The sequence below is a fragment of the Cheilinus undulatus genome, linkage group 21 (assembly GCF_018320785.1).
Source record: "Cheilinus undulatus linkage group 21, ASM1832078v1, whole genome shotgun sequence".
In the NCBI taxonomy this organism is placed as follows: Eukaryota; Metazoa; Chordata; class Actinopteri; order Labriformes; family Labridae; genus Cheilinus; species Cheilinus undulatus.
In genome coordinates this window covers 3,351,416-3,378,516 of record NC_054885.1, presented here as the reverse complement: position 1 = coordinate 3,378,516, position 27,101 = coordinate 3,351,416, and the positions used below count along the sequence as shown (strand labels likewise).

General features: G+C 38.6%; 1 protein-coding gene across 4 annotated transcripts in view; it reads right to left on the bottom strand.

The window, feature by feature from the left end:
- The window catches only part of LOC121503755 (oxysterol-binding protein-related protein 7-like), a 33,251-nt gene that overhangs the window by 990 nt on the left and 5,160 nt on the right, over positions 1–27,101 (bottom strand). The window contains exons 2-23 of one of the 4 annotated variants that reach the window (XM_041778301.1): positions 21,594–21,699; positions 17,751–17,974; positions 17,353–17,496; positions 16,356–16,409; positions 16,138–16,251; positions 15,036–15,203; positions 14,411–14,600; positions 13,855–13,973; positions 13,179–13,265; positions 12,923–13,079; positions 12,305–12,438; positions 8,578–8,670; positions 6,517–6,697; positions 6,360–6,434; positions 5,092–5,306; positions 4,483–4,614; positions 4,239–4,302; positions 4,066–4,144; positions 3,206–3,350; positions 2,958–3,108; positions 2,737–2,863; positions 2,526–2,648 (exon numbers count right to left, since the gene is read on the bottom strand). In XM_041778301.1, coding sequence (XP_041634235.1) covers positions 2,526–2,648; positions 2,737–2,863; positions 2,958–3,108; positions 3,206–3,350; positions 4,066–4,144; positions 4,239–4,302; positions 4,483–4,614; positions 5,092–5,306; positions 6,360–6,434; positions 6,517–6,697; positions 8,578–8,670; positions 12,305–12,438; positions 12,923–13,079; positions 13,179–13,265; positions 13,855–13,973; positions 14,411–14,600; positions 15,036–15,203; positions 16,138–16,251; positions 16,356–16,409; positions 17,353–17,496; positions 17,751–17,918 — 2,720 coding nt within the window. In that variant the 5' untranslated portion in view covers positions 17,919–17,974; positions 21,594–21,699. The remainder of the gene's footprint in view (positions 1–2,525; positions 2,649–2,736; positions 2,864–2,957; positions 3,109–3,205; positions 3,351–4,065; positions 4,145–4,238; positions 4,303–4,482; positions 4,615–5,091; positions 5,307–6,359; positions 6,435–6,516; positions 6,698–8,577; positions 8,671–12,304; positions 12,439–12,922; positions 13,080–13,178; positions 13,266–13,854; positions 13,974–14,410; positions 14,601–15,035; positions 15,204–16,137; positions 16,252–16,355; positions 16,410–17,352; positions 17,497–17,750; positions 17,975–21,593; positions 21,700–27,101) is intronic. The other 3 variants (XM_041778302.1, XM_041778303.1, XM_041778304.1) reach the window with 3 other exon arrangements.

Genomic DNA, 27,101 nt, shown 5'->3' with positions numbered 1-27,101 from the left:
TAAAGTTCAAATATTTTCAGACTAAAAGCAAAGATTAGTTTGAGACGTGAGCGTTGATGCCGGGGATACTCAACGTGTGGCTCTTTTGTGAGGATTTGTGGCTCTTTTATGTCTTAAATTGAAATATTTACCCCCAAAACACTTTTAAAAAAGTAAACTTTGACCTGAGAAATTATCCGTACAGTCAACTTTTATTGTCAACCTTTATTTGCACTGTATATTTCTATTGCCCTTGCAAATTCATGCCCCTTGTTCCCATTTTTTCCTACTTTTGATACATTTTTACTGCTGTTAACACATTTGGCCCCTTCTATTTGCCACTTTCTGCCCGTTTTGCCACTTTTATCCTGCTTTTTGCAGTTTTTCCCCTTTCTTGCCATTTCTTGCCCATTTAAGCTGCCTTTTGTTTTTAATGCTGCTTTTTTCTCTTCTTCACCCCTTTTTGCTTCCTTTGCCTGTTGTCATCACTTTTCACTAATTCTAGCTTAATTTTTGCTGCTTTTCAACCATTTTCGCCACTTTCTGCCTTTTTTGCCACTTCTCTCTATTTTTGCCGCTCTTTACCCAGTTTCTGCCATTTTATGCCTATTTTGCCACTTTTCACCACTTAGATTGTGACTGAGGTATTTTTCAACAGTTGGGTTTTTTGCTTGAGTAGAGTTGAGTAACACTGATTTATGCACTTTAGTTGATATAAACCAAGAGCAGCCTCTAATAACATGAAAAACAAGCTGCCAAGCCTTCAGCTTCCTGTGAGAAGATCATTTTTTTAATTTGAACTTCTATAAACAAGACGATAACTTGCTCTTGTACCAGGTGTCTCTTGCATGCCTGATGTTTTTCTGTTACATACGGAGAAAAGTCACCGATTACAGTGCTTTTCAATCAAACTTTGTCCTGATGCCTGGACGTCAACCTTTGACTGAGTCAACTCTTCCATCAACACTATAAAGTAATCAGACTTCTCTTCCTCAACATTATGGCGTGATCTTCAGTATGCCTTGGACACAAATGTTTAAAAACCCCTGCGCTGTGTTTAGTAAAGCTCTCAGCATCAATGCATTCACTATGATGAAATTAAGGCCGAGTATTTATAGGAAATCTGACATCAAATTCAATACCTCAACACCTTTTCAATATATTTTAGACCGCATAAAATCTTCAATGTCTAACCAGATACTTTGGTTATAGTAATGCGAATGTTTTATGCAGACTGTAAGATAAAAATGTGACTATTTTGTTTTTTGAACCAGGCTGTAAACCAATTTATTCCTAGTGTTAAAATGGCTTATTAACATGTGTTGTGTACAGGACTTTCAGTGTTTCTGCAACCAGCCTCAAGTGGACACTCGTGGTATTGCATTTTCTGGCTTCATTTCTCAGGACTGGAGGTTGCTGCTTCATTTGCAAAAATAATCTAATTGCGATTTTTTTTCCCCAAATATTGCAATTGTGATTTAATATGCGATTATTCTTGGGTTAATCTTAGGTATTTTTCAACAAATTCAAGCAATAAATAATTCCATAAATAAGACCATGTGTATGGAAAACAATGAAATCATTCAGAGGCAATTAATCCACAGTAGCATGAATCTGAATGTGGGGGTTCAACAAGCTTTAAGCTATAAAGGAGGCGGCTGGGGTGGAGGAGGTGAGGCTGGCTCCCAGCTGGGGTATGACTTTCATGAAGTAACGCTAGGCTTCATCAGTTTTAGACAGAATGAGCTAACTATTTTTGCTTGTATTGCAAATGTGATGTCATTTGCTTTGTTAAAGGACATTATCATTTTTATGTCACTCATGTTGATTAAGAAAAACAAACATAAAACACAAAAAGGAGGATTTTTGTAAACCATTATAAAAAAAATGACATTTGAATGTTTGTATAATGTGCATAAAAAATCTCTGCTGCTGAAAAAATTGATTTGTTAAACTGGTATTTTGACACATTTCATGTTACAGAAATATTGCAACTTCTGCGTCTGAAAATTGCAGCAGGCCATAATACGATTTAGTCTACATTGCAAATAATTGCCCAGCCCTACCCTCAACATGAAGTCAAATCAAATCTGTCCGTTATTTCCGTTTTTGCCAGTTTATAAAGATGAGAGGATCTTAAAAAAATGAAGTTATGAACATACTCAAAAATGTTTTAGTGGTTTGAAATGATCTTGTGCACCGTTTATAAAATCACAATTTCAAAGGATACAGCAATGATATCTCTGTATTTAGGAAAATGTGTAAAAAAATTTAAAAAAGCTTTCATTTATCTGTTTTTTTTTTAGGTTTTTTTTTTGCACTTTTAAGCAATTTAATTTGTTACTATGGACTTATACACATATATATCATTAAAATTTGGGCTCTAAGGGTTGTATTGATGTAAAGCCAATTCAAATACTCCAAAAATGTCACTACAGCATGTAAAAATGTAAAGATATGCTCTGGCAGACTTGTTCTATGGCAGGTCATGAGGCTGAAGGATCATCTTTACAGCATAAATGTGAAATATTAACAGTTTTCCTTACTTGAAGAACCTGGGGATGTGCTCCTCTCCTCTCTTCTCCATCTCCTTCCTCCTCTCTCGCTGCTTCTGCTCCACCTCGTCCTTCTTCTTATCGGCCTCCGTTACTTTACCCTCCTCCAGGAGCCTGATGGGAAATTCAAACCAGAGATGTTAAAACAACTCAAACTCAAAAAGAAATAAAGTAAAAGAGCCGTGTTTTCACATGACTGTACCTCTGGTCCGGTCTGAACCGGGTGTCTGTGGGTGGGAGGACAGCCTCCAGCTGTGGCGTCAGCTCGTTTGACTCTCTGGTGTACTGCGAGAAGCCATAGAACTGGAAGTGGTCGTCAGGCTGCACGTCTAAACAGGAAGTGACATCATTTGTTTTAGAACTTGGCTGAAAAATGAAGAACTGAACTTTACTGGTGTCAGAAAGCTAATCGATGCTACTCACTGGGCTTCCAGATGCACTTTGGTGTCGGCAGGGTGTCACAGAAGATTCCTTCATGCCACAGACCTCCAAAACGATGGACCACCTCCCCAGCCTGATCCAGAACGACGCCCTGCACCTCGTTCTTACTGTTATCAGAGCTCCAGTAGCGAGACTGAAACACAGAGCGGAGCGATGACGGCGTTAAAGAGGAGAGCAGTCACTTTTATATTATTAACTAACAGCCTGCATGAACCTGTGTTTGTTCTCACCTTGACAAACGTGATCTTACAGGTGCAAACGTCGCTCTTCAAGTTTCTGATCACCACCTCGCCGTAGTGCTCCAACCAGCGCTGCTGACTCAGCACGTTGTGGATACACGTTACCACCTTATTCCACTCGTAGTGATCGCCATAACTGCAAACAAAAATTTAGAAGATTAGGAAATAAAACACTAACATTTAATCATGTCTTAGATCAGCGTTACTGAACCAAAGAGCCAAATTGTTTTTAAAAAATACCATCGCAAGAGCCACAATCTATGTGTTGTAAAGTGGCAAAATTGGCTTAAGGTAGCAATAAAAGTAAGTTAAAGGTGGCAAAATGGTCAAAAAGCAGCAAAAAAAGGTGATAAGGGGCAAAATCGGCATAAAATGCCAAATACTGGATGAAAAGTGACAAAAATGGGCAAGAAAATGTGGCAAAAAAGGGCAGAAAGTGGCAAAATTTGGGTGAAAAGTGACCAAAAAAAGAGCTACAGGTGGCAAAAATGGTCAAAAAGTGGTTAAAAAAAAGACAAAACATTAGTGGAATGAGAGCACAATGGGCAAAAGGCAGCAAACAGTGGCAAAAATTGGGAAAAATAGTGTCCTGTAATGGCAAAAGGCAGCTTAAAATGGGTGAAAAGTGGCAAAAATGGGGGAAAAAATGCAAACTGTAAAAGGCAGGACAAAAAAGTCAAAAAATGGGCAAAAGGTGGCATAAAGAAGTAACAAAAGTGGGCTTAAAGCAGTAAAAATCACACAGAGGTGATTAGAATATTTAGACTATTATAAATAAATCCATTCCACACAGCAGTGCTGGTCTAATATGAGCTACAGATAATAACTGTGTAACTGAAGTTTTGACCTACTTTGGCAGTGAGACGTTTACGGGTCCAGACGAGATGATCTCCACTGACTTCCCCCAAAACTTGTTCTTCCATCTCTGATCTGAAACACAAAAGCAAACAGAGTATCAGGCTGCATCTCTGCTGAACTCTACAGGAGGAGAAGAGGCTCGTTCCTACACTCCTGTTCCTCCTACCTTGCCAGAAGGTGAAGTTTTCTGCCTCAGCATGACACGCAGAGATGGGAGGATGATGGCTGACCTGGTAGAAAAACAGTCATCAGTCAGATCAGACAAAGTCATCCGATTGGACCAGAGGCATTTTAATAGGAGATACTACACAGTACAACAGCAGCGGGGCTTTTTAGACCGCTCCCTTTGCTCTGAAAACTGTTAAATTAACCTCAAGAGTGATATATCAGGATGTTTCTCTGCTGCTCACCTGCTCGCTGACGAATTTAAAGCCTCGGTCTTCTCTCTCGTAGGTTTCTCCCAGGACCGGGTTGAAGGGTTTGTAGCGATACCTCCAGGTGGCCCAGGCGTAACCGGAGATGGAGAATGCTGCCACGTACACCTGGAGACAGAATGAATATAGAGGACAGGGTCAAAAGAAGCACGATATCATGACAATAATTCAGTCACAATATCATCATTTGTTATATAAACATCTTTTAAAATGGTTAATATCACACAAACATCTAACATTTTCTTTAATTTTTCAAAAGCAGATTATTTACCCCCTGTTCTATTAAACACTGCAGGCATCTTAAAAATAAAACAATGTAAAGAGCCCACAGGATAATATGAAGGCAACACAACAATAGAAGTCCAAATAAAGACAGCAAAACAGTATTCTAGAGATTTGACTCATGTATGGACTCTTGTTCTTGTGATATTTAAATAAAAACTGGTTGATTCTTTTATCTTGAGTGTAGAGATTCTGCATAAAGTCACACCAGAAGCTCAAAAGATGCAAAAAAAATAAATAAATAAAAATAAAAAAATTGAGAACAAATCTTGTATAAAAGGTATAAAAGCAAGTCAAACTCACCATCCTCTCAAACGGGTCGTCGATGTGGTTTGCGATGTCGAGCAGCTCGGTGTACTCGAGCTCCTCGCTGAGTCTCTGCAGCAGAGACACTGGCTCGTTCAGAGCCACCGGCATCGACACTCTGGACAGATCCTTCCCGATGTTGTTGTACAGGATGGTCATGATGCCGATGTGGCTGTTGTCTGTTCCTGGAGCGGGGAGGGTGGTGCGACGGCCTGGATCACAGAGACAAAGTACAGACTTCTTAAAGACTCCTTCTGAGACTCTAAGGTGAACTTCTCTTCTTCACACCTGCAGACATCTACGTCACATGATGACTAAACTTCTCCTTAGTTTTATCCCGTTTCAAAAAATAAAATATAAAAAGATAGAGATCGCTTATAACTCTAAATTTTTATATTTGAAATTCTTAGTCGGTCTCCTACATTATTTTAAAGGGCCTGAATTTAACTTTTTCATTTAGTGCTGTGGTTCCCAACCCTTTTTCCCTAAGGGACCCCCTATTTGATGTAAGAAAAGCTCAGCCCCCCAGGACCCACTTGGAAAAAATACATGTGAATTTTTATTTTTTTCATTGACATAATCCACTCTAGAAAAAAACATTTGATGATCTGTTCATTCTTAAGAAAAACTCTAAATTCTTACATTTAAAAGTTCATTAATTTAAAAGAAAAAAAATAGAAATTTTGAACTTTTAAAGTCATAAATGCACGCCAACCAAAACTTTACATTTTTGAGATTAGAAAATTAAAAGGCAACTATCCAACAGCTGTCTCAGTTTGGTTTCTCATATATTTTTATTAAAATGTTGTCAATTTATGGTTTTAAAAACTTCATATATTTTTGATGTTTTAATACTTTTTTATTTACAACTTTTAAAACTTTTAAATTCTGAGTTTGTCGTCTTATAAATATAGATAGACTTTATGATCTTAAAAAAAAGTTTATTTTTTATCCAACCCCCCCCCCCCCCCAAAAAAAAAAAAAATTGAATGAATCCTCTAATTTTTTTATCTTTCAGGGTGGTCTTAATACACTGTTGTAAATTATGTTTCTTACCATGATTTTAAAAAAAAATATGTATTTACATCTAATATTGAGAACATCAAAGTAGACAAGGTCCAAAGTCTTTGGCGCCCCCCCTAGGGGGGCCTGGACCCCAGGTTGGGAACCACTGATTTAGTGTATTCATTACTTTGTGTGGTAATCATTTCTCATAAGCTGTCTAAATAGACTGATGTCAAAGTTCAGCTGAAAAAGGGTGTTACCGGTACTGGGTGGCACTGGGCTCGGTCTCTCCTGAGCGTTGTTCAGACTTGCTCTGTAGTTGAGGGTGGCCGTGGCTGAAAAGGAAGAGAGGGGAGAGATATTATTTAAAGCCTTCGACCGGTCATGAAAATCTGCTTGATAAAGCTGAACACTCACTGTGTCCCTCTTCTGGCTCGGAGTTGCTCGTGGTCGTGATGTCACTCAGACCCGACTCATCAGACGCCTCGGCTTCAGACGACGTCTCACACACGATCACCTCGCTGGCGTCGAAATACTCGGCCATAGAATCTGCCACAGACGGCGCCCGATGACTGTGACGACCCATGGATGGAGTCCTCTGTGCAGACAGCAGATTATGGGTTTAACTTTGCTTTTAGATTTTAAATGACCAGTTTGGACCGAGTGACAGTTAAAGCCAGACTGTTAGACTTCAGGGAGGAAAAATGTTACAGGAGAATTAACGTAAGCACAAAAGAACCCCAGAGTGAAGAGAGTAAAGAGTTCAGTCCATAGCAATGTCATCCACAAAATTTCTACAGTAGAGCTGCATCAATTAGGAATAAAGACCGTTGAAAGAAAGACAATTAATCACTAAATATTTTGATAATAGATTATAGATATAGGCATGATATCAGCATCAGCAGAAATTACATTTTTTGACAACATTTGTAACCAATATATCATCTGTTAAAACTTGCCTACATCTGCCGAAAATATTGGCGGTAAATGTGAAGACGTTTGGGGATTTTAAAGCAGAACAAACAGCTGTACATCAGTTCATGTCTTTTCCTCCATTCATCCTTATTCCTTAAACCTGATGTGTGTTTAAGGAACTCAGTTTTAGTTCTGAAACACACATTTACAGAACAGTATTTGTATCGAGCTCAGCTGAATGAATCTGTAAATATCAGCAAAATTCCAGTGCCTTGCATCACTAATCTTCTGCTTTTGGACTTATTTTAGATAAAAAGTGTTGGAATATGACAAACATAAAGAGAAGAATAATCTACAGATAAATCAAACAAAAATAAGTGTTGCAGCAGAGCAGGATGGCTTAATGGGACCATCAGCTCAAAGAGCATGACTGCACTAGTGAGGGTTTGATCCACCAGTTTATGTGCATTTAATATTTGTTAATAAAACATGACTGGAATTGCTGCAAATTGTAAATCAACAAGTCAGATTATAGCTCTAAGTATCTGTGCTTGAAAGAGGAGGAAAAAAGTGCATCTTTTTGCGGTGGAAAAACAATAAGCAGCCGAGCGGAGGATAAACACGATTACGTCAGCATTCAGGGCTGTTACTAGATCTCTTCAAAGAGCTCATAAATTCAGAAAAACGTTGTTAAAAACTCTATTTCTGATGATAAAATCCTCTACTTATGCAGCATTTTCCCTTTTCAAGTTAATGCTGCCTTCTGCTCAACCTGTTGACTCCTAATATTTGCAAACACTGGATAGAAACAGACATAAATTTGCTGTATCACCTGCCAAATTGCAAATAATTTGTTAAAATTTTGCGACACATTTAGGTGGAAACACCCCCTACTGTCTTTGACATGTTTTTCTTATCACAGGTTGTATCTGTTCATCCTACATGAGCTCTGCTGTGGGAACCTGCAGGAGAGTTCAACTGGTTCAGACTGGGTGCGTGCTGGCTGTGTGACAGCTGCAGCGCATGTCAGCTCCAGCTTGCACCGTCATACCAGGCGTCTTTGTGCTACGTGTTGGCTGTGTCTCCCTGCAGCCACATTCCTGTCTTTCTTTATAACTTTTAACTCAATAAATCTCCCTTCAAGTGACTTGATCCTTGTAGAATAGAGCCAGGAAAATTCAAAATAAAAGTATTCTGTACTACTAAGGTGACAGAAATGCCAGAAATGGAAATAAGTATATGTTAAAACAAGGTAAATATGGTTCTCTATCTAGCATTTCCTGTCCAGTTTGTCCAAGAGATGTGCATGGTTTGTGGTTAAAATTTTAAGACCTTTATTCCCTAGATTCTCTGTGCATGAGATGTAGCACTGACTGGTTAAGATGCACGCCTGAAATAAAATCAAGCAGCCATGCAGCCTGCACACACCCAGTTTATAACAGCTGTTAGATTCCTCCCATGAAAAAAGTTACGTGCCAGATGATGATGCATGAAAATGAGAGACCGTGGATACTGAAACATGGACAGAGAGAGAAACTTTCAGAACCACAGCGCAGTACACACCTGGTCAGGACGGACGGTGCAGAAGGATTCGTCGGTAGAGTCAGAGGACAGGGAAAGCGAGTGGACTTTGGTCAGACGTGACTGTATGTCAAGCTGAAACAGCATGCAAAGGTTTGATACATGAATACACAGAGCAGCCATGCAAGACACACGCAGAGGAAACACAGGACAGCAAAAACATACCGTGAGGGAGGCCAAAGCAGAGACAAGGCAGAGACATTTTTAAACTGAAACATGCAAAACAAGCATGCAGCTTTGCTGGAATTTACTGCTTTTTTGTACTTGAATGAGTCAAAATGACCATTTCTTCCTCTACAACTGCAGTTTAAAGTTCTAAAAGCTTAAGTTGGTGAGTCTAAACATACTTTAGGAGTGTTTCAGTGTTTATATAAGAAGTTTAAATGATGCAAGACTAAAGAAAAGGTTGAATTAGATGCAGCAGAGTCTCAAAAGGATTTAGACTCTTGGTCTAGAGACTGACTTGAGCTCCAAAAGCTTTCACATTCCAAAAACCTAACTCAGCTTTTATTCAAACATCACTCTCTGATTTGAGTGGAGTCATAGCCCATCAAAAAAGAGGAAATCTGTGAAATGACCGAGGAATGGAGAAGAAACCCGTACGTGTTTGAGCATCTGGCTCGACAAAACCTGAAGCTCCAGTTAGAGATGACAGATATCACAAAGTCGGTTATCAACCATCTCTTTCTCCCTTTTCTCTAAACACTGAACACAAACCACAGTTTTCAAGCTATTTTTCAAAAAAACCTCTGAATCCGTGGTCAAAATCAAACAAACTCTATTCTCACGTTGTAAACACAGCCATCACAAGCCAAACACTAGAGATAATAGAGAACACTCAGGTCAGTGGTTGCTACAGGGTAAAGTTACTGTAAATTCCACAACTGCAAAAAAACAGTAAAATTTTCCAAAATGAACATTGAAAGAAGGAAAACCTTTTGCACACCTGAAGAGGGGAATACGTAGAAAAGTCAACAATCAAAGCACAAAACACTCCAGCACACTTTTACAGCACAATTCAAAGATATGCTCTTTTGCTTCTAAACATTACACGGGGTGCTAATGGCCTAGTGGTTTAAGGCGCGCCCCATGTATGTGGGCAGCCGGGGTTGGAATCCGGTCCAGCATGTCTGTCCCCCACTCTCTCATCCCTGTTTCTGATTCTATCCACTGTCCTTCTCCACCCCATCCAGACAACCCGCCAGCTCAGATCAAACATACTAGAATTTCTCTCTGTCCCACGCACTCACCTAGAGACTCAGGGTGATAGAGCTTTTCAAGCCATTGCCCCAAAAATGTGGCATGAGCTGCCCCTGTATTTGTGCTCTGCAAACTCTGTGAATTACTTTAAAAGTCAGTTAAAGACTCACCTGTTCAGACAGGCCTTTGGTTAACTGATTTCTCTTTCATGTAGTATGAACTGTTTATATTGTGTGTGTTTCTAATGTTATTGCTGATATTTTCATACTATACTATTGTTGTTACGACTATTGCAGTCATGTGGTGATTTAATACCATCACTTTTATTCACTGTATTTTTTGTCTGTGTAAAGCACTTTGTGATTGCTGTCTGTGAAAAATGCAAATAAACTTTACTTACTATTAATAAAGGGACAAAAAGCCAAAATTAATCTAAAAAAAACAGACACTGCACTTCATTAGGTTGATTCATCATGGCAAACAACCAGATGAAAGTTGGCAATGCAAGAGCAGACTGCAGTGTCAGAATCTTTGTTTTCTACTTCTGTTTTTTATTTTTATTTTTTCCCTAAAGAAATAATTAAAACTCAGCCTTAGTTTATGCATTACATAACACTGGCTGATATTTCATCCCTCGTTGTCATTCTATGAGAAATGACTATCACTGTTACTTGAATTTCATCTGATATTTCAAGGGATGCACAATATTGGATTTTAGCTGATATTCATTACATTCATATTTGCAAAATAAATAAAATAAAAAAATTTGAAAAACTAAGGACATAAGGACAGTTTCAAGTGATTTATATCATTGTTATCCTCCAAATGTAAACACAACACGATTTGGCAAAAATGTGAGACCACACACCTGCTGTCCGCACTAGTGATTTCACGGTGGAGATTTGAGATCTCACAGAAACTCTCACGACTAAACTTGATTTCAGTAGAACAACGTGAAGGATAAACCCAATTATCAAACTGCGACCAGCCTATTGCGGTACGTCTTTCATGATATTTCCACAAGCTGATGAAGGTCTGTTGGTCCAGACTAAAACTCCTCTAACTTCTTGTTTATACGGCTGATATAGGCAGATTTTTATAGCCAAAATATCGGCATAATTTTCATATTTACTGATGCTAATATGTGTCGATACTGACATAAAGATAAAATGACACATCCCGATAAATGACTGTTCTTAGTGTTGGTCTTCCTCTCTGTCTTCTCTCTCACTCCTCTTCCTCAGACTCTCAGATGTTCTCCCTCCATCTTTTATATCAAATCTAACTCACTTTCTGAAGTGGCCTAAACTGGTTCCACATCAGTAGAGATGAGTTTTTGAAGCTTAAATTGTGCCTAACTTCTGCCCCCAGTGGTCACCTTCTGCATTACAAGTACATCACAATGCAACATGTGTTTTACAGAGTGCAAGAATGTTTTTGGAGATTTGAAAAGAGCAGCAAGTGGGTTTTGCAAACTGTGTCTAGCTAGGAGAAGTGCGTAAGGCTATGCCAACAGGTTTGTTAAATGAGTCTGGGTACCTGACCATTTGGTTCAGAGAATGGAGAACAGTGTTTTAGCTTTGTTAAGAACTCCTGTGTTCAGATTCAGACTCTATGTGCTCACAGAAAAGGGGGCGTTTGCATCCTGTAACATTTGTTTGGCAGAAAAAGGAACAATCTGTTGATGATTTCTCAGTCTGGCTCCTTTTTTTCGGGACAAAACTTTTAAATTCAAACACTACTGCTTTTATAACACTGTTAGTAAAATAAGGGATCCACTACTAACTCTACTTGTTTCGTGGAGCCAGTTTCCCTCAGAAATCCCAGACTTTACTGAACCTGCTCTGCAGAACTTTCCCCAGGTTAACCAACATGTTTCCTCGTGAATCAGTTGCTCCGGCCAGCTGCCAGGCAACTAAACAACAAAAATAAAACCCCAAAGCCACAACGACTGATGCTCAGCTGGTTGAAAAAGACGAGGAGTCACATGCAGAAATGACAGAAAACATGCAGAGAGGAAAGCTCATGCAACACCGAACAAGAAGAGTGACTAAAACTGTCAGCCTGACAGCAGGAATCATCCAATCAGTCTGCTCAGTTTCAGTGTGTGACAGAGATTGTGAGTGGAGAGAGGGAGACTGTGAAGGTGTGTTCCTGGAGGAGACGTGCCTGTGATAACTTGTGTCTTAAAAACAAACCAAACCTGCTCAACAGTTTCACAAACCAACAGACAGCGAGGGCTGGGCCTCCTTTGTCTTTTCTCAGCCCCGATACTCACTCTCTCTCTCTCTTTCAAGCTCACTCTTTATTAAAGTAAATAAATCAGAGTGAAGGTAAAAGTGAGGAGGGTGACAGGGGGAGTGAACAGAGAGGAAGAGGGAGGGAAAGTCTATAAATTCATGTCAGACAGCTACACTTTTAACTTAAGGAAACAGCGCTTATTCAAGTTTGATGAAACCCTTGCTGTGCTCCTAACACCTTTGTTTGTGTTTGTGAATGAGTGTGTTACCTCGGACAGCGTGCTGCAGAGAGTGGCGAGCTGATGCGAGGTGTTCTGTCTCAGGTCTGGTCCAGTCCAGGCCTGCCTCAGTCTCTCTCTCTCAAAGGTTAAAACATCATGGATGGACTTCAGGGAAGTATGAACTACAAATAAAACACAAGCTTTTCTAGTCACCATCTTTAATTAGACACATAAAATGAACTGTAATGAAGAGTAGCAAAGCTGATGTTTCTAATCTTTAATTCCAGTGTATCATCTGTTTTGTCATGATGCCAGAATACCAAGTTCTGATATAAATCTAGTAAAAATCATCAATAACTAACCCCGTTTGGATACCACCAACAAAAACTAAAGTCCTACACTCCCTAGATGAGATAATTCATTATTCTTTATTATCAAATATGGGAAGCAAAGTCCTGCAGAAAGTGCCTTCACACTTTTTATATCTAAATTTAAAACTTTTTAGAGACAGTTTTAAGAACTGGTCTGAGAAAAACTGACACCATTTATGCACAGCAAAATGAAAGATATACAAGATTTCTTAGTAGACAGGAACAAGGCTGAATATTCTGATTTAATGTTGTTTATTATGATATTTTAAAAGATCTAAGACAAAAAAAATCGTACTTCTCTGAGAAACAGTGCAGATGTCTTGGTGGAGCTTCTTGGCCTCAGGTGAGGTCACCTGGGGGTTGGATAGCTGAGAGTAGACGTAGTCAGGGATGGACTGAATGGATGCTCCCAAACCAGAACTGCCGTTTGTGCTCAGGTGACTGGAACTGAACTGAAGAACACAAGGCAGAGGTGAAATATCACAACTAAAAGATAAAAAACTATATGTATAGAATATTCAAGATTAAGAAAAACTCAAACACTGTCCTACCATTCCCAGAGCTTCAACACGGGACAAAGTCCTGGAGTGACCAAACACTTTCCCTGGCTTCTTCTTTGGTTTCTCCAGAGTGAGATTCTGAAACAGATAAACAGAGTTAAGGATATTTAAAGGTGAAATAAGTAGCTAAATCTGACCTCTTTTTATCCAAACACAAACATTTCTTCAGTACAAAGCTCTAAAATTACACATGTCAGAGTATCTGGTTTTATTTCACATAAATCTGATCTGACTTGTAGGTTTTGACCTAAATATGATTCCTTTAAATAAAGATCTTCAAAGGATTATGCAAACTATAATGCTGCTCTGAAAAAGAGCAGAAGCCTTAGCTGTAAAAAAGCAAAAGAGCTTTAGTTATGCTTTCTTTTAAGATACAGAGAAACAATAGTACAAACATTTCCTGCAGCCTCTGCTGCAAAACAAGACTGGAGCTAAAACAGATTCTATTTTCACTATGCTAGAAAAAAAATCAGTTATAGGTCTGATGTTTACCTTCTTGTCTCTATAATTCAAATATTTTAAGTCGAAGGCATTTTAAATCAGGTGTATCTCTCTTTGAATTAAAGGTTAAGGCCTAAAAATAGACTGGCTACAAAAAAGAAAAAAAATCCAGCGAAACACTGTCTGACCAATCCCTAACATCAACACCTGTAACCAGAGTTCTCACCTGCATGCTGATCCTCATCTCCAGGTCTGTGTTTGTGATCGGCAGTCCCCCTTCGAGCCAGTGGAGGCGCTGAATGAGCTGAGCGAGCTCTGTGAGCTCGGTCTGACAGCGAGCCAGGTCTGAAAATACAGGATCAAGAATGAGCGATGCAGGAGGTGGGAAATTTCAATGTTAACATCGATTCCTACAAAAACATGAGTGAACATCATTCTAACGCATGGTTATGTCCTAGTTTTTATGCTTCTATATATAAATATAAGTATTTAACTACATTAACCTGCAAGAGAGAACCAGGACAGCCTTATCAGTGCCAGAGCTCCATCATAGGTGTATAAAGGTTTTTTCCGCCCACATGGGCTCCTTTTTCGGGGCATTAGGCACACACGCATTTGCATGAAACTCTGAAAAATGATGGGGCTTGGGAACATCTATAAAAAACCCCGTGTGGGCATAACTCTACCTCCAACATGAAATCTCTCGTTTAGAATAAACAATTAAAAATGTAGTGGGTATTTTGGTTTCTATTGTTAAAACCAGGCTTTCCTCTGGTCCTTACCGTTTGATGTAGCGTCGATGTCGTGGGTCTGCTGCAGCCAGGCTGACACCTTGTTGGTCACACCTGGGTTGGAGGCCATAGTGGGGATGGAGGCCATGGCAGGGTTGGAGGCCATGGTGGGGATGGAGGCGGGTGTGGGGTTTATCATCTCTGGTTGGTAAATGGATGCTGAGCTGGCGTAATGAGGAAGCTGGAGAAAGATGGTGTGAAGGAGTGTCAGAAGAAAAATTCTTACATATTCCTCTTTTTTTGCAACATTTAAAACATTTAAGTGCTTAAGTATTTCCCAGGCTTTTTTCTAGGATTGTTGCACCTGATTTATAGAGTTTATGATCCCCATTCATAGAGTTTCGAAATAAGCATTAAATCTGAAAACTCACAAGATTGCTTGTATTGAAACAGTCTCAGAAAGTGATCAGATTTCTCTTCTTATTGTGACAAAACCTCCAGTTTCATGTAGGATTGTGATAACAGATAATATTTCAGACATTTTTTAAAATAAATTTTGCTCAGAAGGTGCTAAAACATTAATTGTGTAGTCTTCTATACATTTGCTTGATTTTTTAATGGAAATGGGCTACAAAGAGTTTAATCTTCTGATTAAATAACTTATATCTCCACCAACCATTGCTCTGTTCTGCTGGGCCAGTGTTGCCATGGCTGGCAGGTTGGTTGGACCCATAGACAGAGCGTGAAGGACGCCATGATGGACGCTCATCGCCTCATTTTTCCTGAACACCCGATGGGCACAAAGCTTGGTCAACCAGATGTAGAAGAGGTCCTGGCTCTTTGCCTAAGAAGGGGAAAAAGCAAGAAAATAACAGAAAAGAACAAAAAAATTAGGGATACAGAAAAATAGTAGGATGGTAGACAATCAAATACTCAGACATTTGATAGAATATTTAAACAATGATTTAATTCTTCTTCTAAGATTTGCCATAGGGTTGATAAAAAGATGACTCCTTTTTTTTTAAAGATTTATTCTGGGGCATTTTTGTGCCTTTATTAGATAGAGGAGGACAGTGGATAGAATCGGAAACAGGGTCACTAGTGGGGGAGAGACATGCGGTACAGTGCCTCAGGCCGGATTTGAACCCGGGCAACCCGCATACATGGGGAGCGCCTTTGACCACTAGGCCACCTGCTCCCTGCAAAAAGATGACATTTTTGTGTGAAATCACCACTAAAACATTCAGAACTCTCAATCAAATGAAAAGAGATAAATAATTAAACCTTTAGAGTCTGTGTTTATCCATTTCTTCCTCGTTTACTCTGATTATGCCACAGTTTTTGGCAATATTGGCTCTCACATTTATGACTTTAAAACTTGGTAATTATCAGGAATTAGCACCCTGCTGCACTAAACTAAGATGCTAAACAGAGACTATTTAGCCAGCTGATCATCAGCACGTTAGCTCTTTCATTGTGTGCATAGTTTTGCATGCCTTAGAATTTTACCTTAAGCATCACTGTGGCAGCTTACAGACTTCACAGAGTTGTTAAACCCTTTGTATTTTTCTATTTTTTTTGATCATGTCGACTACAATGAGTTAAACTTGTGATAAAGAGCAAGTCAAGTGTACTTTATAGTTTTGTTTGCCAAACTTAGTGACAAATATGATTTTGTGCTAAACATAAATACTTACTAATGACGTTTAAAACATTTTAATCTACTGTAAATATTATCAGGATTGTAAAGACTTTCAGTACAGCTCTGTCTGAGTTACCATGAGGTGGTAGAGGTTGTCTCCAGCATCCAGGTCGATACGTTTGGACTTCTTGTTGATGGACATAACTGCTAAACTGACGTCCAGTGAGCCATGAAGCTTCCCTCTCTGGATCTAAAATCAAAACACAAAGCTTATATCGAGCAGTTCGATTAATGTTACTAAGACTGGTAAGACTGCACTGGAATCAGTGAGGATAAACAGACAGCATCACTTACATCTTGCTGCGTCTTGGAGTACTTCAGAATTCCTTTCTCTAACAAGAAGTATCTCTGAAAAAGCAAAAATCAGAGCAAGTTAAACAACAAGCCAACTTAATTTAAGGTTTAAAGTCACCATGCAGCTGGTGTTGGTGCACAAGAACAAAGAGAAATGCACATAAGACATTTGGCAAGTAGGAAAAATCAGAACACATGGGAGAGGGGACATGTCCGCCCTGGTAAAAATTTGACTCTTTGTGCCCATCAGTAAACACAGTTGGATTGGAAGGCTGGTAGGTCAGGTAACATTGGCATTGTCACTATCTGGAGCTTGCATGTTTGAAGCCTGGCTCCAATGAAGGCGAATGCATTTGGGCAGCTTAAAGCCATCCACAGGGTTATGTTGGGAGCATAACTGGAATAAAGGGTCTCTACATTGGTTGCTTTTCTTTTCATAAGGGAGCAAGTGTCTTGTTTCTGTCAATGTCAAAGTGAGGTCATCTTCAGACACCAATACCCTTTTTGGGCTCGTTTTCTTGCCAAATAAAGTATATCTAACGGGTGCCTAAGTAAATGAAACCCTGAAACAACCAATTAACAACTTTTATATTCAAAGAAGAAGCTAAAAGTAAGTTTTAACCTTTATCTTACAGTTTGTAACTTAGAAAGATAAAAAAGGCCACTCCGAAACAGTGCTGGAAAAACATTCACATGCTGAATGAGTGGTATCCTCCATGCTGGAATATCCTCTATAATACAGAAAATGTCACATTTTGTAAACATTACAGTTACCAAAGGCATTGATAACTTCACTTTTATGCCACTAAATCTTTTAAATGACACAATCTTGTTTAACTTTATAACAAGTTGTAAATTGAAAGAGGCTGATGTCAGGGTTTTGTCTTACTTTGCTCCAGCAGAAACAAAATTGTGCAGGGTCTGACACCTGAATCACGATAAACAGAGTCAACAAATGCTGGTTTATATGACAGTTTGTCTGAAGTCCTGTGCTCACCTTGTGCCAGCCTTTGAGCGGGTACTTCCTCCTCTTCATCAGGTATCCCTCACAGATCCCAGGAATACTGAGGTCCAGAGTTGATCCAGGGACTGAATACATGTCCATGTTCTGCAGATCATCTAACACCTCCCAGTGACGAGACTGGAAACGGACATGGAGGAAAAACGATCAGAACATTTTAAAATTGTACTATAAGAATTGTCTGATTCAATAATTTTCCACAACACACTAACCTGGACAGTTTTTGGTAGTATTTTTGTCATTTATATGCCCCTCGTTTTACTACTTATATACATTTGAATTAGTAAAAACAATAACAGCATTGTTTACATGTTTATTTAGGCATCAACTCAGGCAAAGATGTTGGTACATGAGGTTGTGTAACAATTTTCTACCTGTTTTGATTGTTTGGAGGATCCTGTGCTGCTGCTCCGTGAGTGGCCCGGTTTGAACGTGCTGGCCGGTGATTTATCAAGGCCGCTGATCATTGATTGGCTGCTGCTCAGAGGGGGCGGGACCACTTGAGGGTCCATTGGAGCGAAGGTAGGTGGATAGCGTTGCATGGAGTGACCGTAAGTGCCTTCAGGACAGGTTTTGTCTCATTTCAGAATAAACGGCACTGCAGACGACACAAAGATTTAAATGAGTGAACAGTTAACAGTTTTAGAAGTTAAAAGAATTTCACACCTAAAAATAAGATGTAACTTTGGTCACTCTAAGCAACTAATTTTACTTTCATATCAAGTAATATAAAGTTATTTTCTAAAAGATTCCATATAAGAAGCAATCACCAGTTACCGTGCAATAAAATCTATAGCTTTCTTAATAATGAAAGTAAATCCTCAAAATACTGAATGTCCCATGTGCTACATTTTAAATGACAAATCAGAGAGTGAGATTTTTACTAACATAAAGTCCTTGTTCTCAAGAAAGCACTTTTTTCTCCCAACTGCAGCTTGAAAATCTGCACTACACTTTCATTTCTAACAGCTAATGTTACTTGATTATTCTTTACCAGCTCTAGAAAAAATAGATTTTGGCCTCAGTCATTCTGACTTTTTAAAATGTTTAAATATGAAAATTAAAACATAAAGGGATGATATATTCTATCACCCCAGACCGGCTCCTGCCATGAAAGTTAAATAAAATTAAAAAACAAATCCCAATAAGATGAAAGTTCAGGATAAATGATTGTATATGTTGAATTTAAAGGGGACCTTACAAATATAGAGTGTAAACACTGGAATGCAGTTCATTGCATTTCATGAGACAACTTGCAAAACTTCCAGGTGTTAACTCAATTATGAAATTAAATACATATTCAAAGATGGCTGAAATGTAAATAAAGAATCTGCAGAGATAAATAGCAACATCAGTTATAAAAATGTACATTTAAGAGTGCTTTATATTTCAGACATCTGGATTATTTCCTTTAACCAAGTTTTTCTTAATTCTTCAGAATCAACAGGATTAAACTAACTGCTGATTTGGTTTATGTACTTCTCCCATTGCCATGTTTTATTAAGGATGCCATTTCTTAAACACAATAAGAGATACAAAAAAAATTTCAGATATTATAAAACTGTTGACAACTCTCTTGGTACAAAGGGGGCAGACACTACATCTTAAAATGTCTTCCAAAGTTCTGTTGCCAGTTGAACACAACACGATGGTTAATGCCATGTTTTTTATAAAATCAAATTTAATCTATTAAAATACTTTAACTACAATGCATTTAAAAGCTACACTTAAGTTTGATAAACATAGGAAAACCTGTTCCCTAACCCCCCACAGGAAAATACACAAATACTGACATAAGCATTGAAAACTTCCTTCAGCTTTAAAAACCTGAAAAGCTCTTAGTCATGTGGGTCAAACAAAAAACAAAGGAATGCATAATGAGGATGAAACCACAGACAAAAGATCCGCCTCCCTCACTCCCTCCATCGTCAACATTCCTCTTTCTCACCCAGCAGGTGAAAATGGCCGCCAACAGGAAGTGCTTGATTTGAAAATTCCAGCCGAAAGTTTTGAAAAGCCTGAGCAGATGGCGGAGGAAGGTTCTGCTTTTGCATAGCAACCATTATCACATCATTATGATTTGCAAACAATCTCTGTGTTTTATTTCTCCCATATGCAACATTCATGACTCAGCAGGTTGAGGCAGATGGCTTTCCACCAATAAGTCTAATTCTGCTTGAGGCTTCTTCCTGTCATAGAGGAGATTTTTATGCTACCGTTGACAGTTCTTGCTTATATTTGGATTCATGTTAGGTTTGTTGTAGGATTTTCTAAGATACTTTCCAGATCTGCTTTATTTGTAAAGCGTCACAAGATGACTTTTGATTTGGCAATTTACCAAGATAGAAAATGTAAAAAATCAAATATCTATAAATGATACATTCAGATTGTTGGACTTAAAACACAAAATTATCCAAGTTTACTCAGACCAAACATATTAACTGTTTATTAACCTTGCAGGATGACTTTATTGGTATGTCGGGGATGCAGGATGTTGCTTTTTTTTGCTGGCATTAAATATGCAGATATCTTCGAATTAATTTTAGTTGACACCAACACAGATATTCAAACCTAGTTCAGACCTTAAACATCAGTCCTGAAAAACCAAAATTTATAGTTTGTGGATAAACAAGTTAACTAATTTTAGTCCTATAAAACAAAGACTTCAGCTGATGTCGTCTTTTAGTGTAGACTAAAACTCCACTGACTTATTTGTTTGTAAGGCCAATATTTACAGCTGAAAAGGCCAGTTTAATATTGGTTGTAAATATCGTTCATATCTGACGATACCAATAACATTAGGCATCCCTATTTTAAATCTTAACCAACTGTGAAAAGCATGGACATAGCGACAGTTTCAACTGGTTTTTATAGTGATTATAACCCTCTAAACATAAACACTGAATGATTTACCCAGACTGCAGATTTCACAGTGGATATTCCACGGACACGAGATCTCACAGAGACTTGTGATTAAACGTGACTTCAGCAGAATAACAAAAACGGAGGTCAGCTATTGTCCCTATTGTCTTGCATGATAATTCTATAATCCCACTAGCTGGTTGTCTTTTGATACTCCACTTGTCTCGCTGCACAATCAAATTTATGTATGCGAGCTGTAAAATTGTGCAGTATCCGGATGGTAGTTCTTCTTGTCCTGGCTGCTCTCATTGGCTATCATAGCTATTCTGTCAGAGGCTGCCCATCTGGACTCATAAACATTCAGACATGTTTGATGTTAATGTTTTCTGATTGAGGTGGCTCTGAATGGTTGTAGAAAGGTCATCCATTGGCACCACTCACTTTAGGATTATTTAGACAAACAACCAGTTCAGAGGAGGGGTGAAGTCTTATCCTTGCTGTAAGACTTTAAAACAAGTAAAACTTCAAATACTTACTCAAACCCATTGTGCAATACAAACTGGAGAACACATATTTCAATGCATTACTGAGGTCAAAAATGTCATTACTTGATCTTTTTGGACACCCGATGACTTCAGGCTGACTGAGAATATCTAGAAGAACTAAAGAACTATGAACCTCCAGAGGGACATTTTTACCAGATGCTATCAAGATAGAAAGATAGCACTGTCTAAGCTGCACCAATAGATGTAAATAAAATACTTGCCAGTGTATTTGGGCAATCAAGACAATGTCCAGGAATTTGCCTGAGATTTTGATAAAAATTTTTAAATATTAAGAGTCTAGGACATCCACCTTATTTGGTTGTGGCTTTAAAACAAGTATTGTAATTGCTTGACATTGACTAATATTATAACAAAGTTTAAAACTCTGGTGTTTGACAACCCTGTTTCTGAATCAAATATAGGCTATGTGTATGTAGCCTGGAAGTACATGTTTCCATTGTGAATATTTCTGCCCATCTTTATTGCGTTTTCCATTTCTGATTCTGATCAATTTTATTATACTCGTATCTTTAAATTAAACATTTCACAGTTTTTTTTAACTGACTCTCCCAGCAACACAAATGTATTATAACCAGATGTAAACATCCTAAACCTTCACTTCCGTAGCCAAGCAGGTTTATGAAACATAATTCAGCTCCATCAATATCTTCAACAAAAATGACTGTACGTAAAATAAAAATGCAGTAGTAAACGGAAGTCAATCTGGGGCATTAAAGTAGAACAGAACAGGAAATGAGAGCAATAATTAAAAGCTAGTAAACTTGGCGACACAGTAACAAATGAACACACCTGTGATGGCCTGATTTCCAACAGGCTACTGCTCCTGTTGTACTCCACGGACAGAACCTTTTTAAAACAGTCGCAGAGCTGAAAGATTTCCCCCTCAAAGTTCCTGCTGAAAAAGAAAAATCACTTTAAAAAGACGGATTTTTCTCCTGAAGCCCCTTCAGCATCAAAAAGTCCTCTGAAAATCTCCCATGAGCCCTCAGAGTCTCACTGAGAGCAGAGACACACCTGACTGATGAGCTGCCTGTCAGACTGGTGCATATCAGAGCCGGCAGGTATCTGGGCGGGGCTCAAAGAAAGAGCAACAGTGTCTAACCCCACCAAACAGGCCGGCCGGCTCTGTCAACATGACGGTGACAAGAAGTGGAAGTGATTTCTTTTCAGCAGATGAATGATACAACCAGAAGAAGAAAAAACTGCCTTCTGTTTGATTATCTGCACCCAAAGAGGCAAAACAAACAAATACTGCTTATCGCATACAGCGCCATGGTTGACCCTCATTTTTCACCGGGTCCATGTTGGCAGCCCTCTGTCTGTGCCACAGTTTAGCCTGGACCAACATCATATGCCCTCACCCTCTGGGCCTGTTTCTGAAGCAGAGTGCAACAATTGTGCAGTTTATCTTAAAAAAGGAGGCCAGTGAAAGACAGTAGAGATGTGGGACAAAGTTTGGTTTTAACCCAGCAGCTGTATTTTGACCCAACTTTAAATGTTTTAGAGCAGTTTCACTGAAGCATGAATTATTAAAATGATACAGACAGGGAATATAAAAATGGACAATGTAATGCGAAATCTACAGAGGAGAAATTGTTCCAATTTTTGTTCCATTTCTTCCTTCATAGAAATAGACCAGACAAGCAAACTGACGCGTCATGGGTACAGATAACACCAGGTTTGTTTGTGAAGAGTTGATGCTGCACCCAAGGAGGCGTAACAGAATCAACTCTTGCTCATCAGGCAGCGTTATGGTTGACCCTTAATTCCCACTGGGTCCATGTCTGCAGCCCTCTGTCTGTGCAACAGTTTTGCCTGGACCAACAGCATTTCCCCTCACCTTCTGGGCTCGTTTCTGAAGCTGAATACAGCCCAGCCCAGCCAGATGGACCCTGAGTTCACAAGAACACATGGGAATACAAACAACAGCATACAAACAGCATGTTTAATTGTTTGTAAGGTTAATTTGCTGTTCATTTGCTTCCTGTTTTTGATGTAATGTTGATATAAAAATGGAATATACTATTGGCAGTCTGGGCATGTTTTTTTTAATTGGCTGGATGCTCTGTGCATTCCCGTGTGCGTCTCCCTATTTGGGTCAATCTGCTGTGTTGAGCTTGGTGTACGCTGGTGGAGGCTGTGCTGGAAACACTCCTCTGCATCTTGAATAGAACAGAGCAGAGAGGTGCTTCTGGCATGCTCCAGAGACTGACCACAGCACATGGTGTGGAAAAAACAAAGATTGACTTGAAAAGGCACAATTTACTCTGGGCTGCATGGTACAGACGGAAAAAACATTGGCTATTTTTACCCTCTAAGCAAGGTTTCAGTCCAGACGGAGATTTTTAAACCAGGGCAGATCAGTCATAAGAACAAGTGCATTTCTTTCAGCTTCATGTATCTGCTAACTGTTAAAGGGCCATGGTTTTGAAGATTTCATGAAATAAGGAGACAAGGAGTAGAAATAAAGGAGACTGGTGAGGCAGTGCAGTTTCAAAGCTGGAACAGTACCAGATTTTTAAATCTGACATCAATCCAGTAAAAATCAAACATCATAGACGATTTCATACCACAGCAACAAAAACATAGGCTGAGTCCTAGCACCCAGTATCAACGATTTTATGTTTTAAATTATTGAAAAAAAACATGCAGTCTTTTGCACACTGTCTGAATTGGGGGAAAAAAATCATGGTAACACTTACTTGTAGAAGCTTTGTTTAAAAATGTATTTTTTCTATTTTATTCAACCTTTATTTAACCAAAAAAACCTTAAGATAAAAAAATTATTTTCTAAGGTGCCTTGGCCAAGAAAGGCAGCAGCACAATTAAAGTTATAAGCAGACAATGAGCAGACATACAGTGCTTAACAAATTTATTAGGCCACCTGTCATATTTGTCTCAGAGACCATCCAGCATCATGAAGTGCTTTAATGCAGACTCTTTCATTTTCAGTGAGCTCTCCACATTTTACCATTTTAAACAGGAATGAAGAATTTCAAACTTAATTCACCTTTTTATACCCAAATTTGAGCCGGCTTATTGGGCTTCTCTGAGAAGTCAGAAATGAATCAAGCATAACATCCAACCACTAAAACTCATTTTTCTGTTCAGGAATGCAAGTAAATAACTATAATTTGACATATTAATCAAGAAATAATAATGTGCTTTACTATTTTTTCAGGTTTTTTGTAAATCAGTACATTTTTAAAATTCATGGATAATAATAATAATTCTATTTTAGCATTAAAAATATCATTTGGGTTAAAGAGCTACTATATATCGGTGTATTAACTATTGCAGATACATAAAAAATATTTTGGCAATTACCAATTCTGTCAATTTAGGGCAATTGTGGCATAAACCTTACTTTGGGTGGTGGTCTAATTTGTTAAGCACTGTACACACATTAAATAAATAAGCAAATATGTGCAAACAGCTACTGAAACAGTTATGTCTGCCTCCAAGTCATCCAGCATCCACTGAGAGCATCCAACCTCTGCCCTTTTTAATACAACTGATCTACAGAGACAGTTTTGTTATAAAGGACGTTTGAAAGAAATATGTCAAAATATCAAAAATCGTGACAATCTTATGCTGTCCATGTGTAATCAACAGGATCTTGTAGATCAGTTTGAAAAAAGGAGGCCAGTGAAGGAATGCAAGAGCAGTAAAGATGTGGGACAAAGGCTGGCTTTAACCCTGCAGCTGTATTTTGACCTAACTTTAAATATTTTAGAGCAGTTTCACTGAAGTGTGCATAATTAAACTCATCTTGACAGAGAAAAATGAGAAAGTGACAATGTAATCTGAAATCTGTAAATGAGAAACAGCTAAGAGAAACAGGACCAGACACTGACATGTTTTAAGTGGGTCAACGGTGAAACCTGGATTGTTGTGGTGGGTCTGGGAATGGAGTGAAACAGCACTGGTGAATTCATCTTGTCCAACAACAGAACTTATATAGACTTAGTTAGCAGGTTAAAATGAAGGAAATGTAGGGTAAAAAGGCTAAACAACCATTAAAGCATCATAGTTCATTTAGGACACTGGGAGAGAAATAGACCAGTATATCAACAGCATAATGGGGCAATGACAACACAAAAAAAAAGTAACACAAAGGTGACCTAAAAACATAAGGAGTGAGAAAATTATTGGTTAAAAATTGATGGGTACAATTTATCAAGTACTCAATGACAAAATAAGGTATGGACCATCTTGTTAATTCTACAGTGATCCATTTTTGAGGTTTGGACATAACTAAGAACGTTTCATTACATTATAATCCTAATTAAATCAAAGCTTTCGAGTGCTGATGAGCAGCATGCTACAGAATACAAAGTGGACCACCAGTGACACTAAAATTAATTTCTGAGTTCTTGAATACCAGATCTTATGTTCTAGTGAGCCCAAAGCAGCCCTTAGAGAAGAGGGATTTCAACTAGAATATCAAAGCTGAGGTACACCTAGTTATTAATGTAAACAAACCAAATATTCTGACCAAAATTAACAAATCACACCAAAAAGTATGACCACGCTGACATAATTTTCTTCCTCACCTCTATGCAATTAAGATCAATTACTGTCAAGTTGTCTCTGATAAAATCTGAGGGTAGCTAAAGACCGTCTGGGGCTTCATCTCTATGGTAAACCACCAATAATGTCTTATCAATGCATTTATCTTTGGCTTTACTTATAGATTACACATGGTTGCCAGCAGTTTCAAATGTTACCCTATGAAAAAATGTCCTGTAAACCACTAGTCTCTTCTGAGTTTCCTACCAGTTGGAATCAAAGAAAAAGCACGAAAAGCAAAAAGAGGGCCAAACATTCCCAACATACTTTGCAGTACGCATCATCACGAGATTGCATATCTCAGTTACTCACTGTATGAAGCATTCAGGTTATGTTGTTGGTGACACGCACCTTATAAGGCTGAGGGACTGTATGGGGAAGGTATTTGGCTGGATTACCGTGCCCAATGATTACTGTTATCTAATAAAGGCTGAGCCTCTTTGTTATGTAGACTGGTCATAACTCTACCTGAATGGGAAGAAGTTTCGCTTACAATTCTAAACTAATGTGGTGGAAAAAGGAGTGTTGACACAAACCTTTGACAAAAAGTTATCTAACACATAATCCCTGACAACGTGTCAATTAAGACCAGTTCAGAGCAAAGATTCACAACACAAGACTGTTTTAGAATGTCACTGGTGATGGTTGCAGCCATCTGATCTAAGACGCTGCAGCTCAAATCAGGCCATCTGATGTGGTCGCCTGTAATCCAGTTCATCAAATCACAGCTGTTTTCTAGATGTTGCAAGCAGATAAATATGAAATGGAAGTCTCATTTTGATGGGCTATAAACCCCCAAAAATATTAATTCAAAGTGAAATTTTTCATTAGATGACATGATTTCAGAAGAAAAACAAACACGGATAACTACTGATACTGTCTGTCTGCTGTCTCTCCACCACAGGCTGTCCTGGCATGTGTTACAGGTGCAGAGAAAATCATAAAACAAGGAAAAGAATCCGGATGAAATCCTGGCTGGAATGAAGGTACAGTTACGTTTGTGAGAGGTCAAATAACATATGATCTGCCACCCTTAACACTGGTGATGCTGCCTGGTCTGCTCACTTTCACTTGGTTGTTGTGGGTACTCTGATGGTGGCACTGCAACCTAGAATCATAAACAAACATGTCTGATGTTTACAATTCTGGGTCTTGGAGGCTATGACACGATTTGGAGCAGTAAAGCAACCATGTTGACACCACATTAGGGCTGGGTACTGTTAAGAACCTCACGATTCAATATCGATTCAATTCAATATTGATTTAAATGCTTCAATGTTGATTCAGGAGTACAAAAGTAAAAAAACATGACAGTTCTGTATAAACACTGAAAAAAGTAAAGTGCATGTAAACTTAAATAATATTTCTTTCCTCTTGGAAATCGTGATAAACCTCACATAACATGGTTATGGTATGTTGTTGTTTGGTCAGTGCGGCCTCCGTCCATACAATGCGAATCACACACACAGCGACCCCCAATGGCCAGGAGGTGAATCGATTCAGAGGATTCGCTGAATCGATATTGAATTGGGGGGGGGGTTCAAGGCATCGATTAATCGATATTTATACCCACCCCTACATCACATGTGAGGATTCTTCAGAAAAATAGTTGCCCAACTCAGGATACACCCCCATGATCGTCCACAGAGGCAAATCTTGTCTCCAATCAGGTGTAAATCCTGTAGTGTGTGACCAGCCTTAAGGTGCAAATAGAAATGCAAAATT